Raw genomic sequence first — 15,342 nt, forward strand, 5'->3', positions numbered from 1 at the left:
GAACGGTCAGAGATAGAAAAACGAAACTTTGGGAATGTTTCTCTATCTCAAAGAGCACCATCTTTTAGGGGGGTCAAATATTTGTCCCTTGCTTCAGGGGGAAACAGGGGGGCTCCCAACTTTTTTTTTTCAAATGGTAACCCCAATCTTGTGATACATCATTGAAAAGTACATTGAAATCTAAGAATTTTGGCGCAAACCGCAGGTCAATATCTTAATTTTAGACCGAGTTATGACAGGTCACAGGTCAAATTATCCCTTTCGACCTATCTCAAAAAATCATAACTCCAGTTCAAATTATCGTAAAGAAAAAAATAAAACGGGAAAATTTACCAAATTGTGTTCGCTTTTAAGTAAAAATTGCAGAAATCACTTTGAACTAATTTTAAGGAGGGGTTTGGACCCCAAAATACGTCAATTTAGGTCAATAGGTCATTCGATTTTCCCACGAAATAAGCCAATTTCCCCTAACTTTGCCTCCTTATTATCTCAGTAAGGTCAAAATCAGTTCAACATTACGTTTGCAAGTCCTCAAATGACAGGAAAAGTTAAAAAAAAAAACGAAATTTAATCACCTTGAATTCCGTTTTTTAAACAAATTAATCACGAGTAGAATTAATGTTTCCTTAATCCTACAGCTCTACTTTTTATTTAAATGGAGGAAGCTGAAGTATGCCAAAAGAATTTCGCAGAGCAGTGTGTCAAAAACCCAAAAATTATAATTTTGGTTCAAAATTAGGTCAAAATTGGAGGTTAGGTCTCATAATTTGCAATTGAACTTGGGCAACAAAATTTGGGATCAGAAAATTAATGAAAACAATTTGGAAAAAAGTCAGTAAGTAAACCTCATTATTTAACAACGTTTATATTTACAAATGCCTGCACAAATAAAGGGAAAGCCTGAGATGCACAGAAATTGAATGATACAAACTTATTGGCTTCGTAAATGAAGACTGAAAGAACTGCTGCTAAAAACAGTTTAACGGGTAACGTCCCAGTATTTTGCTAGTCGCGATTTCCACAGGATATTCTTATCACCTAGATCGGCATTGTATCCAAAACTATACTTTCCTCTTTTAGGCTGAAACAATGAAAGAAAAATTTAAATTGAAAGTCATTATTGATGGAAAACATTCTGAGGGTGTAACTTAACTGATCTTTGATATGATCAGGCTGTAAGCGAAGTCCTTCTTCCCCCTCACTCAAAGTAATTTTGATGAAACCTACATATATTTAGACTTTGCTTGATACCCATAAAAGAAACCATCAAACCATGGATCTTGATTGGAATGATCAAAAATTTTTTCTCCCACTTCATTTCCTTGGAAAAGACGGCTCGGAAATTTTGCATAAAATTTGCAAGGAACACGGTCGAAAAAACGCTGAAATTCAAACAAAATTTTTGGCGAAACAATCATAAGGCCCCCTTGAGAGAGGTACAAGTGACAAGAGATTTGCGATGTCACAAGTCGAGATGCATCGTGTGATTCTTTCATTGATGGTGATTCGCTATCCACAAGGGAAGGGACATTGGCCCATGGAGGCAAAATTTTCATGGAAGCAATTTTTTGTCAATTTGGGCTGGAAACTCTGAATTTCACTAGACACACTTCCCATCATACCAGGGGATTCATAACAGGTAGTTGAATTTGTTTCTGTACGGTGGCTACAAAATTGAATTGTAATCCAACAACTTTCAATCCTGAACAAGGGATACTAAAAATTTAAAATAGCCTCTTCTCAAAATTGAGTTTTCTGCATTGCAAACTATACTATCATCAATCTGTTTGGTTTGATACTCATGAGCAATTTTTGTGGCAATGCCAATGAATAAAATATGAGTTATTCAGTACTAAGGTCTCTATCTTGGAAGGGGGGGGGGTGTCCATTATCAGCGAGATATCAGAAGCTCAGTTTTTAATTATGCAAAAGTCATCAATAACACTAGACAGCATTCTAAATTCACCACACCATTTAAAAATAAAAATGGAATCTACAAAATTTAAGCCACGCTTAAGTTAACATCTGATAGAAAGCAAGTATAGATTAGATTTACCCTACTTTCTTTTTAACTGCGAATTGAATACTTCCAAAAATAATAAAATAATAATGGAAAAATAGCCTTGATATCTTTTGCATGTTTTGTTCTTCTACAAGGCCCTACCGATTCAACAGAATCATCTTCAGGCAGTACCTTTATCACAAATTAAAATTGTCTAATAAGCATTTTTTGGTTTACAGAAAAACAAAATACCAAACTTAGAATAAATAACATCTTGAAATCAATACTATGAAACTACATTTTCACATCAAGAACCATAAATGAAGTTAGAAGGCAAAAATTAATACGAATAGGTGGATAAACAATAAGTTCAGTAGAATCATATTCAGTACTGCACTCTGTTGAGAAGCTGAGGAGTTACATCTAGAGGTGGAACGTTTAATTAAATACTATCAGAGTACCCTGTTGCAGCAGAGATCTATCAAAGCATTGCCTAGAGTAAAGGGGCTCTAACATTGCCCTCAGAGTTCCAATCAAGCTGTATGTTAGGTAGAGGTGATTTGTCTAGCATGGCTTTTCTGAACTTGTATTTTTCGAGGGTGCAAAAATGTTTCCAATGATTAGTTACATGACAAACAGATACTACATTATTGATAAGATCATAAATGGGCCTATTGCAAACTTCAGCTAGAGCAAAAATAAGAGTTGTTCCTCATAGATAATGTCTCCAAAATCACGATGAGCACATCGGCAAAGTCTGAAATGCACTCCTAACTTCACAATCTCTGTAAGAAATTTGCGTTTTTTTAAGCTGCCCACTTTAAAAAGGATACTACAGCACAGGTGAACAATTCGTTACAGGAGTCATTTAATTCAATCCCGGCTCAACATGGCTGACACTTTAGCGCGCAAGTTGAGGAGAGCACAAGGTCAATCAAAGTGGATATCTATCAACGCAAGAAAAATGTGAATGTAAACACGCCGATTGTTATCAGGTGGTCAGAATCAGAGTCACGTCACATGTGTTTTGGCTAATAGGCGTCGGCTATATTGATTGTTGCTCAGTATCCTTGTGAGCAAGGGTTTGGATGGAATGACTCCTCTAACGAAATGTTCACCTGTGCCATGGTATCATTTTCGAAGCAGGAAGCTCGAAAAAACGAAAATTTCTTATGCAAAGCGTGAAATAAGGAGTACATTTCAGACTTTGCCAATGAGCTCATCGTATTTTTGAGACACTTTCTACGAGTAACAGCTCTTATAATTAAGATCCAAATATTTATCACAAATATCTATACTTTATTCAGCATGTATACATATGTATATATTTTGCACCAATTATCTCAATCGTAATGTACAGCACCTGTACATTCTGTAATCTAGATAGGGCCGGTGTCGTACCAGCCTACCCATTATTGTAAAAGTAGTTCTTAGTTCCTAGTTATAAGAAATAGAGTTAATACCATGTAGTCCTCTATTCTTTCAATTAAGAAAAAAAAAAAAAAAAAAAAAAAAAAACAGCTTTTATTTTTGTTCTAGCAAAAGTTTGCAACAAGCCCATTTTAGGTTTATGTTCTGTAATATGCTGATGAATATTTGAGTTTTCCTTGGTGAGACGTTTGCTGAGCCTAGTACCAATATTTCTCTCAGCTTTCCCTACATAATCTGCAGGACAGGTACTACATTGTACTTAGTATACTCTAGCTTGTTCTTTGTTGCTTGATGGGCGGTCATAATTTTTAATATAATTATGAGATTCAAATTCAATGTGGCATGCTGGTGTTCAGCCGAATTAGTCAAAAAAATTACCTACTTCATTATTGCTACATCGATTTAAATAAGTTAGAGGTACAAATTTAACATGTGATAAAGGTCCTGCCTGAAGATTGCTCTGTTGAATCGAAAGGCCTAGTAGAAGTATGAAACATGCAAAAAGTATCAAGGCTACTTTTACCTCATTTTATTATTTTTACTAAACGATACCAATGTGAAGCTTTTCAGTTAAATAATTGCAATCCAGTGCTAAAGCTCTAAGATATGGTTGTCTACATCCGAGCCGTATGACAGCCTATAAAAAAAACTTATTTCAACAGGCACAGACGATCCTTAAAAATGAAACAGAAAGCTTAGCTTTTTGTAAGTTTATAGTTTGGTCATGACTAGTCATGGTGCTTTCTTGTCATATTTCTATTCTTCCTATTCTGTCAAGCTATTCCTTTCTTCCTCTCCTATTAACATCATCGCTCGAGCAAGTCATCTACAAACATTTTGGCATGAAAGACTTCAAAATGCCTAAAGACACTGAAATTACACATAGTTTGGGTTGGCCTTAGAAAAAGTTTGACGTTGAAAGATTTTTTCAGACCTTGAAAGTGTTAAATCATTCAAGAGGCTTGGATATTTTGACAGAAAATTCTCTCTAGTACCATAGGGTATCAGTTGCGAGCAGCTGTGTTATTTTTTGTCTTGGTATGGAGGAAGGGAAAAGGTTGCATTTCAATCTTTCATTTTTGTGCCCTAAATTCGGCAGATAATGATAATCATAAAAAGCTCTCCCTTGAAAATACGTGTTTTGAACTCTAAACCAACACAATTTAGGTAAGATGAGAAATTTTTTGGCTTTCATTGTCCAAAAAAATTAGTGAGACACTCCACTGTGTTCTGCTGATAATAACTTCACTTTCAGCTTTTGTGGACTAGGGCCCCTCCTCCTACGGTAGTCATAATATCATAATAATATAAATCAGGGTGTGATAAGCACACTGTCTCTTGAAAATTGTCAGTTTTAAAGTCCTCCTTATCTAAGATACTTACATGGTGCCAAAACTTTGTCATCCACTTGTCCTCATCACCAGTGCCCACTAGTTCGGGAGCATCGAATATCTGACAATTGAAATGAGTCAATAGCCATAGTTTCTTGTCTGCATACCTACAAAAATTCAGAGTTTTTGAAAGGAAAGTCATTTTAAAGTTATTTAAGCGATTCAGTGTTCTTTTCAAAGGTATTAGACATATTATAGAAACCACTGCGGTGTATTGCCGCACATGATTTACTCCATCAAGCACTAACTTTTTTTTTCTTTTTTTTTTTCTTTTTTTTTTTGACAATTGGCATTGAAAATTTATTTTTGACTCTAATTATAATTTTTGGAACTTCTTGGCTTTGATTTCCCGACGAAATGGTGTTGACCCATCACCATTTCTCCACCTTGTTACATCAAACACTAACTATAGTCCGTCCAAGCCTATTAGACAGAGTAAAAATTCGGGTATTTTCGGGCGAGCCGAGAATTGCAACGTCGGATCCCGGCGAGGAGCCGCTGGGTCAGCGCCGAGCTCACTGGGGTATTGTTCCCATTGTGTCCACCCCGGGCCTTTACCTGGCGGCCGGACCCTGGACATTAAGGCCCTCTGTCTACTGGTGGATCAAAAATTGCACACCAATTTTTTTATAATTTGTGAATTTTTCCTTCATTTCAACAGATTCGGATTCTGCTTGAAATTCTGATGAAAATTATATATAATTGTAGGTAAGTATTATGGTAAGTTATTAAATCACAGAACTCGCCAATTTCTTCAGCGCTTTCCAAAAACTTTCCTTCAATCTTTCCTACCATGTTCATCATTTATACTGTAAGTCTTAAAATTAAAATAAATATCAGCACATAATTTGTAATAAATGTATTTATAATATTAAATACTTTTATAAAAAACATCAATGGAAGCGTGAACACTTGGACAGAACTGTAAATTTTGGCCTTAATGGCCAGGGTCCGGCCGCCAGGTAAAGGCCCGGGGTGGACACAATGGGAACAATACCCCAGTGAGCTCGGCGCTGACCCAGCGGCTCCTCGCCGGGATCCGACGTTGCAATTCTCGGCTCGCCCGAAAATGCCCGAATTTTTACTCTGTCTAATAGGTTTGCATGGACTATACGCAGTTCAATAATCAGAGGTATCAAATGATGCAAAGACTTCCAAAGATTCCTCACCCGGTCCCAAAATGCCCGCTCTGGGGCAGAAACTCTACTTCATATACTCTCTTGGCGGAATGTGCTTTTGTTTCAAATGGCTAGGGGTCAGCGAAGCGGCGTTTTTCAAAGCAAAGCAAAGACGAAGCAAAGCAGACAAAAAAACCTCTTCAAATACCCTGGATGCAACCCGCGGTATTTTGTGGCGGTCACTCCAGCGAGTCGCAACTCAGCGAGCGGCGGTGGTAAATTTCATTGAACACAGGGAAATACGTGAAGAATTCATTCATTAAATTTCCCCCTTTCTCCTAAATTTTAAGAATAAATTTTTATTGAGATGCCAGCAGGTCTAAGATTTTTTTTTTTAAATTTGTCATTGGTTTTGCTTTGATTATCACGAAATGATAAAAAATAAAAACTGTTTTTACTTTTTTTATTTTCCTTTTAATTTTTTTTTATCTTCAAAAAATTTTGTTATTTTACTTAAAATCATAAAGTAAAAAAGTCTAATAAGAACAAATGGACATATTTCTATCAAAGAGAACTATGTGCAGGTGGGAAAGATGGGGTGTGCCCGTTAGTACTCAGGCCATAAGAATGAATGGGAAATATAAAGCCCCAATGACGAATCCCCCGCTCCAGTTGCCGGGCTTCCTCTTTAACTCATGAGCCCTATCCACAACTCTCTTGACACATGCCCACGGCTCATGGAGTGTGTGCATAGTTCCGTTTGACAGAATGTAAAATCCTGCTTTTCTAATTCAGCTAACAGAACTGTGCCAACTGAATGCAAAACTCATAAGCCGTGGGCATGTGTCAAGACCTTTGTGGACAGGGCTCATGAGTTAAAGAGGAGGCCCGGAAACTGGAGCAGCAGATTCGTCACTGGCGCTTTATATTTCCCATTCATTCTTATGGCCTGAGCAGTAACGAGCACACCCCATCTTTTCCACCTGCACATAGGTCTGTTTGACAGAAATACGTCCAAATAAGAGAAGATGTGTTACAAATGTTCTTACAGTTTGAGTTCAGTGAAAAATACCTACTTATGAAAATTGATTTCATAATGTTGTACATGTTTGAATTTGTTTTGACTTCGGCGAACACAATTTGCCAACATTGGCGGCAATAATGATTGATTTAAATTAATGAATCCTCAAAACCACTCGCAGCCCGCAATTCTTCCATAAGCCTCTGTGTTAAAAAATGCCAAACAGTTCCCAGATGGTTCCCACTTTCTGCCGAACAAGGGGCTCGGAATGGCCCGTTCTTGGATTGATGTAAATAACGCGGAGTGCCCGCAAGCGCATGCGCAAAGAACCGGTTCATGCGGACGAATTGTCCATCAATCATGAAGCATTCGGTATCGATTTTGAAAGAGCGCAAAACTTGAATTACCACGTTCGTTTCTGCGAAATCTTTGCTTTATCCGGCCCCACACTTCGCTTCGCTTCACAAAATGCGAAGCTTCGCGGACTTCTACAAATGGTATTATACTTGGACGTATTTCTGCCAAATAGAACTATGGACGAATGAGATAGATGGCGCGTGCTCTAGAAAATTGGACAAGACAAAATGTTTAAGTGGGCGTGATTTCCTTTGGAGAAATGGAAAAACGCAATTTTACATTCTGTCAAACGGAACTAAGCATCAACTGAAAGCGGCACTCATGTGGTATGGGCATGTGACAAGAACCTTTTGGACAAGGCTCATGAGTTAAAGACTCAGATCGACTTCTTTTTTGCCGCTGCTGATGTCACTGGCGCTTTATGATTCCTATTCATTATTATGGCCCTTAACTAACAAGCACACCCCTTCTTTCCCACCTGTTTCTGGTTCTGTTTGGCAGGAATACATCCATTTGTGACGACTTTAAAAGTAATTTGCTCAAACAATACTTGATTACCTAGATAAAAAAAAAAAAAGTACTTTCCGAAAAAATGCAATAAAATATCTGAAGATTACAAAAATCCCACTGTGCCAAATATGAACAGGGGAAAAAAAAACTTACATATTTCTCATGTCGCACCATTCCACCTCTTTGTTCAATCTCCAGTCTGTCATTTTTTCATCAGTTCCCGTATGAATATCAAAATCAATTTTCTCGATATCTTCTAGGACAACATCTACATCTCCACCTTCAGTCCAGTCGTACATGAGAAAATCAGAATGATTGCTAAATGGAAAAGTCAAACACAAAATGAATGCTGTTAGGAGTGACATAGGTTTCATCGCTGGGAACTCAAGCATCCTTCTGCTCTCAAGTATTATTTTAAGGTTTTTCCCACATACCTCAAAAACATCTGAACCACATTTTGCAATAAGGAACCACTATTTCTGGCTCATTTTAGAAACAACAAAAAATTCATTGGTTTCCCTATGCAGAAAAGTGCTTTTATAGAGGAGCCAGAGATAGTGGTTCCTTATTGCAAAATGTAGTTCAACTAGTAAAATTAGCTTTGGAAAAAATGCAACTAAAAGATGCAATGAGTTCAAAAATGAAGTAACTTAACAAATAAACAGAGGGAGAGGATGGGGGAGGGAGGGCAAAAAAAAAGGATAATTGGACTTTAGGTTCCCAAATGAGTTAAAAATATTTTTGAATCAAATTATCAACCTAAAACGGAATTTTTCGGAGCAAATCATGCCCAATCTTGTGATCCACAATTTGTGGCAAATGTGGTGGACGTGTGGCTGGTCTTCAGATATGAGACAAATTTACAGCCGCAAAAGGAGGAAACAAAACTGATTGCCTTGAGAAATTGGACGACAAGACACGCAGGAATTCTTCCATCTGATACAAAAAAATGAGGTCAGAAAAAGAAATAAGCATCAGGTTTGAAAGTTTTCCTTTATCGGGGTGCAATGAGAATAGATGATTGGGTTGCCTTGTCTATCTGATTTTTTGGAGTTAGGTATAAGTTTGGTCTCTAAATCAGATTGCACTGCACTCCCAACAGTGAGGTCTGATTTGGAAACAAAACTAGAATGGTGCTCTCGAGTAAAGGTTTAGTATTTTCACGTTTTTATGATTTTGGGATTTTTGTTTTACAACAGTCCCTTTACTACCTCAGTGACAACGGGGGTTATGTTATGAAGATTACATCCGACAATGGAGCCGAAGGCCCCTAAAAGATTATCATGGAAAATACCACAAACCAAACTACAAAAAATCGAGAAGACAGGGTAAACCAGTCACCTAGTAATAAACATTGCCGAACTACGTCCTGTCAAAGCACAGCAGATGCTGCTGTGCTGCAAGGTAGTCAGGGCCGGATTTACATTTTTAGCGCCCTAGGCTAAACCTAGGGTGGCGCCCCTAAAAGTAGGCGCTCTCGTGGGGGGCGGGGGGGGGTGGTCCCCCAGACGCCCCTCCCCTCCAGATCAGAAGAAGGATGTTAGGAGTCCGGAAAATGTTCAAATTCACCTTTAAAAAAACACCTTTGTCAACCACAATTTGTAGAATCTGTGTCCCAAAATACCATAGACTTACGGCCGGCTGTAAGATTTCCAATAGCTTCTATAGCCGGCAACACGATTTCTTATAGCCTTTTATAGTCGATGGCGACTAAGCAACAGTCTGGCGATAAAGTGTATGCTAAACGTTACTAATTACGGATGCTAGGACTTAGTGAGTTTTTGGACCACCGCTCTCTTTTTGGGCCGTAGTATCTTGATTTATTTTGCGAGGAAAGCTCCGTACTTTTGAAGGATGCCTGCCATTCCTAACATGTTGGAGCGCCTGCAATTTTGTATGATACTGTTCAATACCTCTGGTGTGAAATAGTTGCTTCAAGCGCCGTGGTACGCTGCGGCGCGGCGCACTTCACGCATTGCGCAATGCGTGAAGTATCCCTGTTAGGTTTGAAGGCGCCAGTGCGCCGCCGCTTCGCTTTGTGTTAGGCTCTAATATTTAAGCTCGTGGAGTCAACGTTTTCCAACCCATAACTTTGAAATGTTTGCACACTCTGTATGGATTATTCTCATTTTAATTGATGAAAAAAAATATGTAGTAAAGGAAAATATAATGTGTGTTTTGTGAATATTAAGGTGATTCCGTACAAACTTAAGGATTTACAAAGCACACGAATTTCTACACAATTTCTTATAGCCTTTTATAATCGATGGCGAAAAAGCAACAGCCAGGCGATTAAGTGTAAAGCCCGACTATAGGAACTATAGCCCGCCTGTATATTTTTTTATCGCTTCGTATAGCCCGGCCGTATGATTTTCTCCGCATCCTACAGCCAGATATATGATTTTCTGTTGCCTTCTTTAGCCGGCTATAAGAATTCCTATGGTATTTTGAAACGCAGCTCTTATCTCCAATTTTTACCAGGGTTTTGAATACATTCTCAAAAATTTTGCGCCCCTCAAAATGTTCCGCCCTAGGCTATAGCCTATGTAGCCTATTGGTAAATCCGGCCCTGAAGGTAGTTCTGAAAACATCCCTAAGGGCAAGAGCACAGTTGGCAGTGGAAAAGTTGTTTCAGAGCCGGTGAGGGTGCAATGGAGAGCTCAAAATTTATGTCCCTTCACCCGTTACACTCCATGATACAGGCATTTTTACAATACCTGGCCCAGGCTCAGTACTGGAGTATGAGGAGTTAAAACTCAAGATAGTGCTCTTCTCAAACAGAAGTAACATTGGAATTAAATTGAAATGATGAGGCCATAAAGATAGAACAATCATCTTTGCACTGATCATTATCATTCATCTTTGCGCTGATTATTATCATTCATCTTTGGGTAAGACCTGAAAAGTTAGCTTAATTTGGTTGATCAAAACTCACTATGATTTTTGTCATAATCTTTGGCCTAGGGCTAATTACTTAAAAAAGTTGGCCGGTTATATGCCTCTTACAGGGATTGTATTTATTACCTCATGTGCAGCATGATGTATGATTTACAATTCATTTCATAGTCTGTTAAGAATTTATCTGTTAAAGCAGGTGAGTTTCTTTCGTGCGGTAAATCACGCTGTTTGATTCGATCCTTGACTGCTTTGACGGGTATATCCAGATAAATGAATAGATGTGGCCGCATCAGAAGATTTAATGTGTGTCTTCTAAGCTCATTGTAAACATACATGGCTGAAAAATAAAAATAAATAGTAAAATAAAGGAAAAAGGAAAATGAGTGAAAAACTTGAAAAAAACATTGCGATCATACAACAATGGTAAGAAATTCAGCCACAAAACCTATTTCACCAATTTTAAACAGGAAGAAATCAAGACAACCATATGTTGAAGTTTACAATTATTTTTAAATGTAAGTTATTTCGCAAGAAGTAGGTTTTTGCTAGCCAAACTTTTTCAAGTGAACACAGTTCAAACACAAATTAGGCAAAGATTTCAAAGTACTTATCCTAAATTTTATCCTGCAGTATAAACTCATAAAAGTGACACTGCATTGTCAGTTCACAAGCCACCCTTGACCCTCTGTCCCTCCGGCGCTCTTGCTTCTACCGCTTCCCACTTATCATGAGCTAACTGTCTCCTCATAAAGAGACCCTCCACCCCTACTTAGACATGGCCGTCACTTCCCTCCTCACACCTCAGTCCTAACCTAACCGCATCAATCCAGTTTCCTCTGTAACACCAAGATCTCATGACTTCTTTTTTGCTTTAACATTACTCTTGCCCTTTCACTTTCTATCCTTGCTTTCTCTCTCCTCCCCCCCCCTCTTTTTTTCTGAAAACTAATTTCATTTTTTTTCTTCGTTTATTCATCTTTTACTCCACACGGCGAAGGGGTGGTGGTATGGTACCAGGGTCTCCCTAATTCTATGTTCATTTTATACATTCATTTATTTTTTACTTGCATCCATGATTTGAGTTGTTCTTTATTGGATTCATACAATTAATTATAAAATTTTTTTGTTAAGTCTATACAATGGGCCAGTTGCACTGGTCACAGAATTGTGGTTTGATGCTTAGCTCTTGTAGATTAGTTAAAAATAACAAGATCTGTCCAAACAGCAACTTTCTATGTTAAGTATTAACTGAGATCCCGCGCCTTAAAAAACTTGATTTATGACATCATCAACCAAGGTTGTGAATAACAAGTATGTGCTCCCGCGGTAGATGACATCATAAATCGAGTTTTCCAAGGCGCGATACCTCGGTTAATATTCAATGTAGAAAGTTGCTGTTTGGGCTGAATTTGTCAAAATTTTTAGCTGATCTACAAGAATAAAGCATCAAAACACGATTTTGTGACCAGCGCAACTGGCCCATTGCTTTACTTCTTATTCATACCGTTTATTTTCATTAACTTGAGAAAAACACTCCACAACTTTAATGTTACCAATTGAAAATCTGTACTTAAGAGGCAAGAAGCGACTCGTGGAGTTGGGCAAAACTCAATGAAAATCAAAATTCAAATGGTAACTCAGGAATGGTTTGGTAATTCAGCAAAACCTTAGAGCCAGACTGCAATAAAGCTTATCTAAAACTTTCCATTGTAAAACTAGTTCTCTTTTCTGAAATTCATCAATTATTGATTGCTACGCAGAGTCTTCTGTGCTTTTTGAATAATGAAGTTAAACTGTTAGATCAAGATCAGGTTTTGAAATAACTTAAAAAAGTAATGCATTTTCTTCCAAAAATACACTTCATTTTTTTCAAAAGGCACACTAAAATGGGAGTCTGCCACAGTGCAGACAATCTGCAGCAAATGTGAGGTATGGTGAGTTGACTTGAGAAATTTTGATGAAAACATTACCTTTTATTCTTAGAAGCTTAGAAAATGTTTGCTGAAACTTAGAGAAAAAAAGGGATTTTTGATAGAAATTGTATGAATAATAGGTAATTTTGATGATGGTTTAAAATAGTACTGTTTAACCATTTGCAAAGTGCTGGATCATAGCAAGCATTTGGAGGCTAGTTTCGTTTTTCAGCCTATGGAGAAAAGAATGAAAAAAATATTTGGGCACGCATAATTACCTTGTTTACTCATAAATCCGCTTTGCTTCATGGCTTGGGCGAAGGCAATATCCGTAAATGGTGCTCGTTCCATGACCACACCTTGACCTGAAACAAAAAATCGTTTTACCTTTCAGAGTATCTAAAGGAAGATGGTGTCCAAGAGAAAAGCAAAAATTCCAAGTTCACCACACTCGACTCATATTAATTTTGGTGTATGATGACAATAGGGGTGATGAAGTTTGACTATACATCTATCTGTGCTGCGAAGCAGACGTTGATGTTGCACAACTCCTGTTGTAATTTTAGATCATTTTGTTACATTACAAATGTAAATAGAAATGTTTTTTAAAAAAAGGCCATGTGGTTTCCTCCTGAAAAGTGGAAAATACAAATTACTCAAGGTGATTTCTTCAACACTTCAGTCAAGAGCTTCACAACTACTCCGATAAATAAAGAATTCTTAGTTGGATCTCTAATTGGAGTGAGCAAACATCAAGGTATAAAACAAGTTAGGCCAAACTAATTTCACCATCAATTTCTGGCCCAAATAATAAAATATGCGGATCCATCGCGTCTAGCGGCTCATTTAAACTGACCATTTCTAGAAAATGAATTTTGAAAAGGGTATTCTCATGCAAATATTTACAGTTTAATTTCACTAATTGAGCGCAGCATTTTGCATTCCAATACTTTGAGCTTCATAACATGGTATTAAAATGTCTAAAATTTTCTGAGAGGAGACTTAGGGAGGTAAAAATGCAGTGAATTCTGAATAGAAAACTTAGATAGTTATTTGGAGAGAATAAAATGTAGGCCAGGGGTGCAAAAACTGCTTGACCATGTGACGGGATGGGTTGGAATGTGAAGGCCCCAAAACGGACTTATCGGGTCGGAAAGCTGGCAAAAACTCGTTATTTTCACGGGAATTCCATAAAATTCAAGTGTTTTTCCGGAAATTGCGGTAAAAATCATAAATATTTTGCACAAATGTGGCAATTTATACCCAGCGAGCCATTAAAGAGTAATCTTTGTTAAGTTGCAGAGGAAATAGGGATTTTTGAAATGGGAGAACAAATTTGAAAAATAGGAAGGCTGAGAACACTTTGCATCCCAGCGGGCCGATTATTGAAATTTATAGTGTTTGTCAGGCGGACATAGATGACATAGGTTAAAAGGCGGAGCGTGACTGGTCGGCTACGTCTTATCGCTGCTTTGTCGTGCCTATGTCGGGTTGAACTCACGACAAGCCATCGGTACCTCTTAAGTTTCCGACAGTATATCGTCCATTCCACCTGACAAAGGCACGACAAAGCAGCGATAAGACATAGCCGACCAATCACGCCTCGTCATTTAACCCATGTCATCTATGTCCGCCCGACAAACACTAAATTTCAATAATCGGCCCGCTGATGTAGGCGGTAAGTCATTAAGTTGGAAGGCCAGTTTGACTCATCAATAAGATGAAATTACCTGTGCTGAGTATGTGAGCAAGGGCATCAATATATCGGGCAAAGCGAAGCTGGTACTTCCATACTTGAAAAATGGCTGCATTTCGGTGCGTGGGATTTTTGCAGAAATCTTTCTCATCGAAACTTCGCACATTTGGTGGTAATTGTGGGTCAAATTCTCGAAAATCATGTCCAGTGACCTTGCTAATGTAACGATCATCCATGGTTGCGTCCCCTACGTACTTCATATCGAAATCCTCAGCTAGCTTCTTGGCTAATTCAGTTTTGCCCGCAGCAGGGGGACCTTCGATAATAATCAATTTGGTGTTATCATCAAATCGCCAAGTGGTCCTGTCCACACAACGCTGCCAGAAGCCATAATATTTCGTCTCATATGGATATGGTTTCGGTCTTTGATAGTTAGGATCTCTTTTGTGGAATCCGAGAATATTTGCAGAGGCTACAAGGAAGGCTGGCTTCAAGTTTGAGTGAGTACATACTTTGAAAACAGACTTCACTGGCTTTCCAGCACTACTTAGGTTGACTCCTTTCAGCGTGATGGCGTAAGCCATCGTGACGGTTGTTGGCGATTTTTACACTATTTTACAGTGGCATTCACGCTAGTAGTGATTGAAGTATTGGCTGCAAAATGTAAAAGAACTATAACACTGAAAAGTGGTAAAACTTTGTTATCAGTCGTTGGACTCGATTAGTCTAGTCCGACGACCGAGGACGAATCCAAGGTAGATTTACACAGGTATGGACAGAACTAAACAACTGGCCTCTGATTGGCTCTCCAGCGGCCCCTTAACGTCAGCCATTTTGGATGTTTTGATTATTTTGATTTATTATGTTCGGTTTATCGTTTGTCAAAATTTTGTGGGATTTTTTGCACAATTTTGGTTATACGATATTAATTTTAGCGTTTAAACGCACAAACGTTTGAATGTTAATTTGATTGTAATTTAATTAAAAAACGGGCCCCTTAACCTA

The 15,342-nt window shown here is 38.0% G+C and overlaps 1 protein-coding gene across 1 annotated transcript; it reads right to left on the reverse strand.

Moving 5' to 3' along the window:
- Nucleotides 1–849: 849 nt before the first annotated feature.
- ND-42 (NADH dehydrogenase (ubiquinone) subunit ND-42) lies at nucleotides 850–15,103 on the reverse strand. Its single transcript, XM_019043199.2, has 6 exons — nucleotides 14,372–15,103; nucleotides 12,920–13,006; nucleotides 10,855–11,065; nucleotides 7,984–8,148; nucleotides 4,817–4,931; nucleotides 850–1,081 (listed from the first exon to the last, which is right to left on the reverse strand). The coding sequence occupies exons 1-6, from the start codon at nucleotides 14,919–14,921 to the stop codon at nucleotides 980–982; spliced, it is 1,230 nt and encodes a 409-aa protein (XP_018898744.2). The 5' UTR covers nucleotides 14,922–15,103; the 3' UTR covers nucleotides 850–979.
- Between the last annotated feature and the right edge of the window lie 239 nt (nucleotides 15,104–15,342).

This window comes from Bemisia tabaci, chromosome 1 (assembly GCF_918797505.1).
Source record: "Bemisia tabaci chromosome 1, PGI_BMITA_v3".
In the NCBI taxonomy this organism is placed as follows: domain Eukaryota; kingdom Metazoa; phylum Arthropoda; class Insecta; order Hemiptera; family Aleyrodidae; genus Bemisia; species Bemisia tabaci.

What these genes read in the sequence shown, in the direction of transcription:
- ND-42 (XM_019043199.2), bottom strand. Translation starts at nt 14,921, where the DNA reads ATGGCTTACGCCATCACGCTGAAAGGAGTCAACCTAAGTAGTGCTGGA. An exon ending in TGCTCACATACTCAGCACAG is followed by an intron (nt 13,007 to 14,371) that starts GTAATTTCATCT and finishes TTTTTGTTTCAG; the next exon opens with GTCAAGGTGTGGTCATGGAA. An exon ending in TACATCATGCTGCACATGAG is followed by an intron (nt 8,149 to 10,854) that starts GTAATAAATACA and finishes TTTTCCATTTAG; the next exon opens with CAATCATTCTGATTTTCTCA.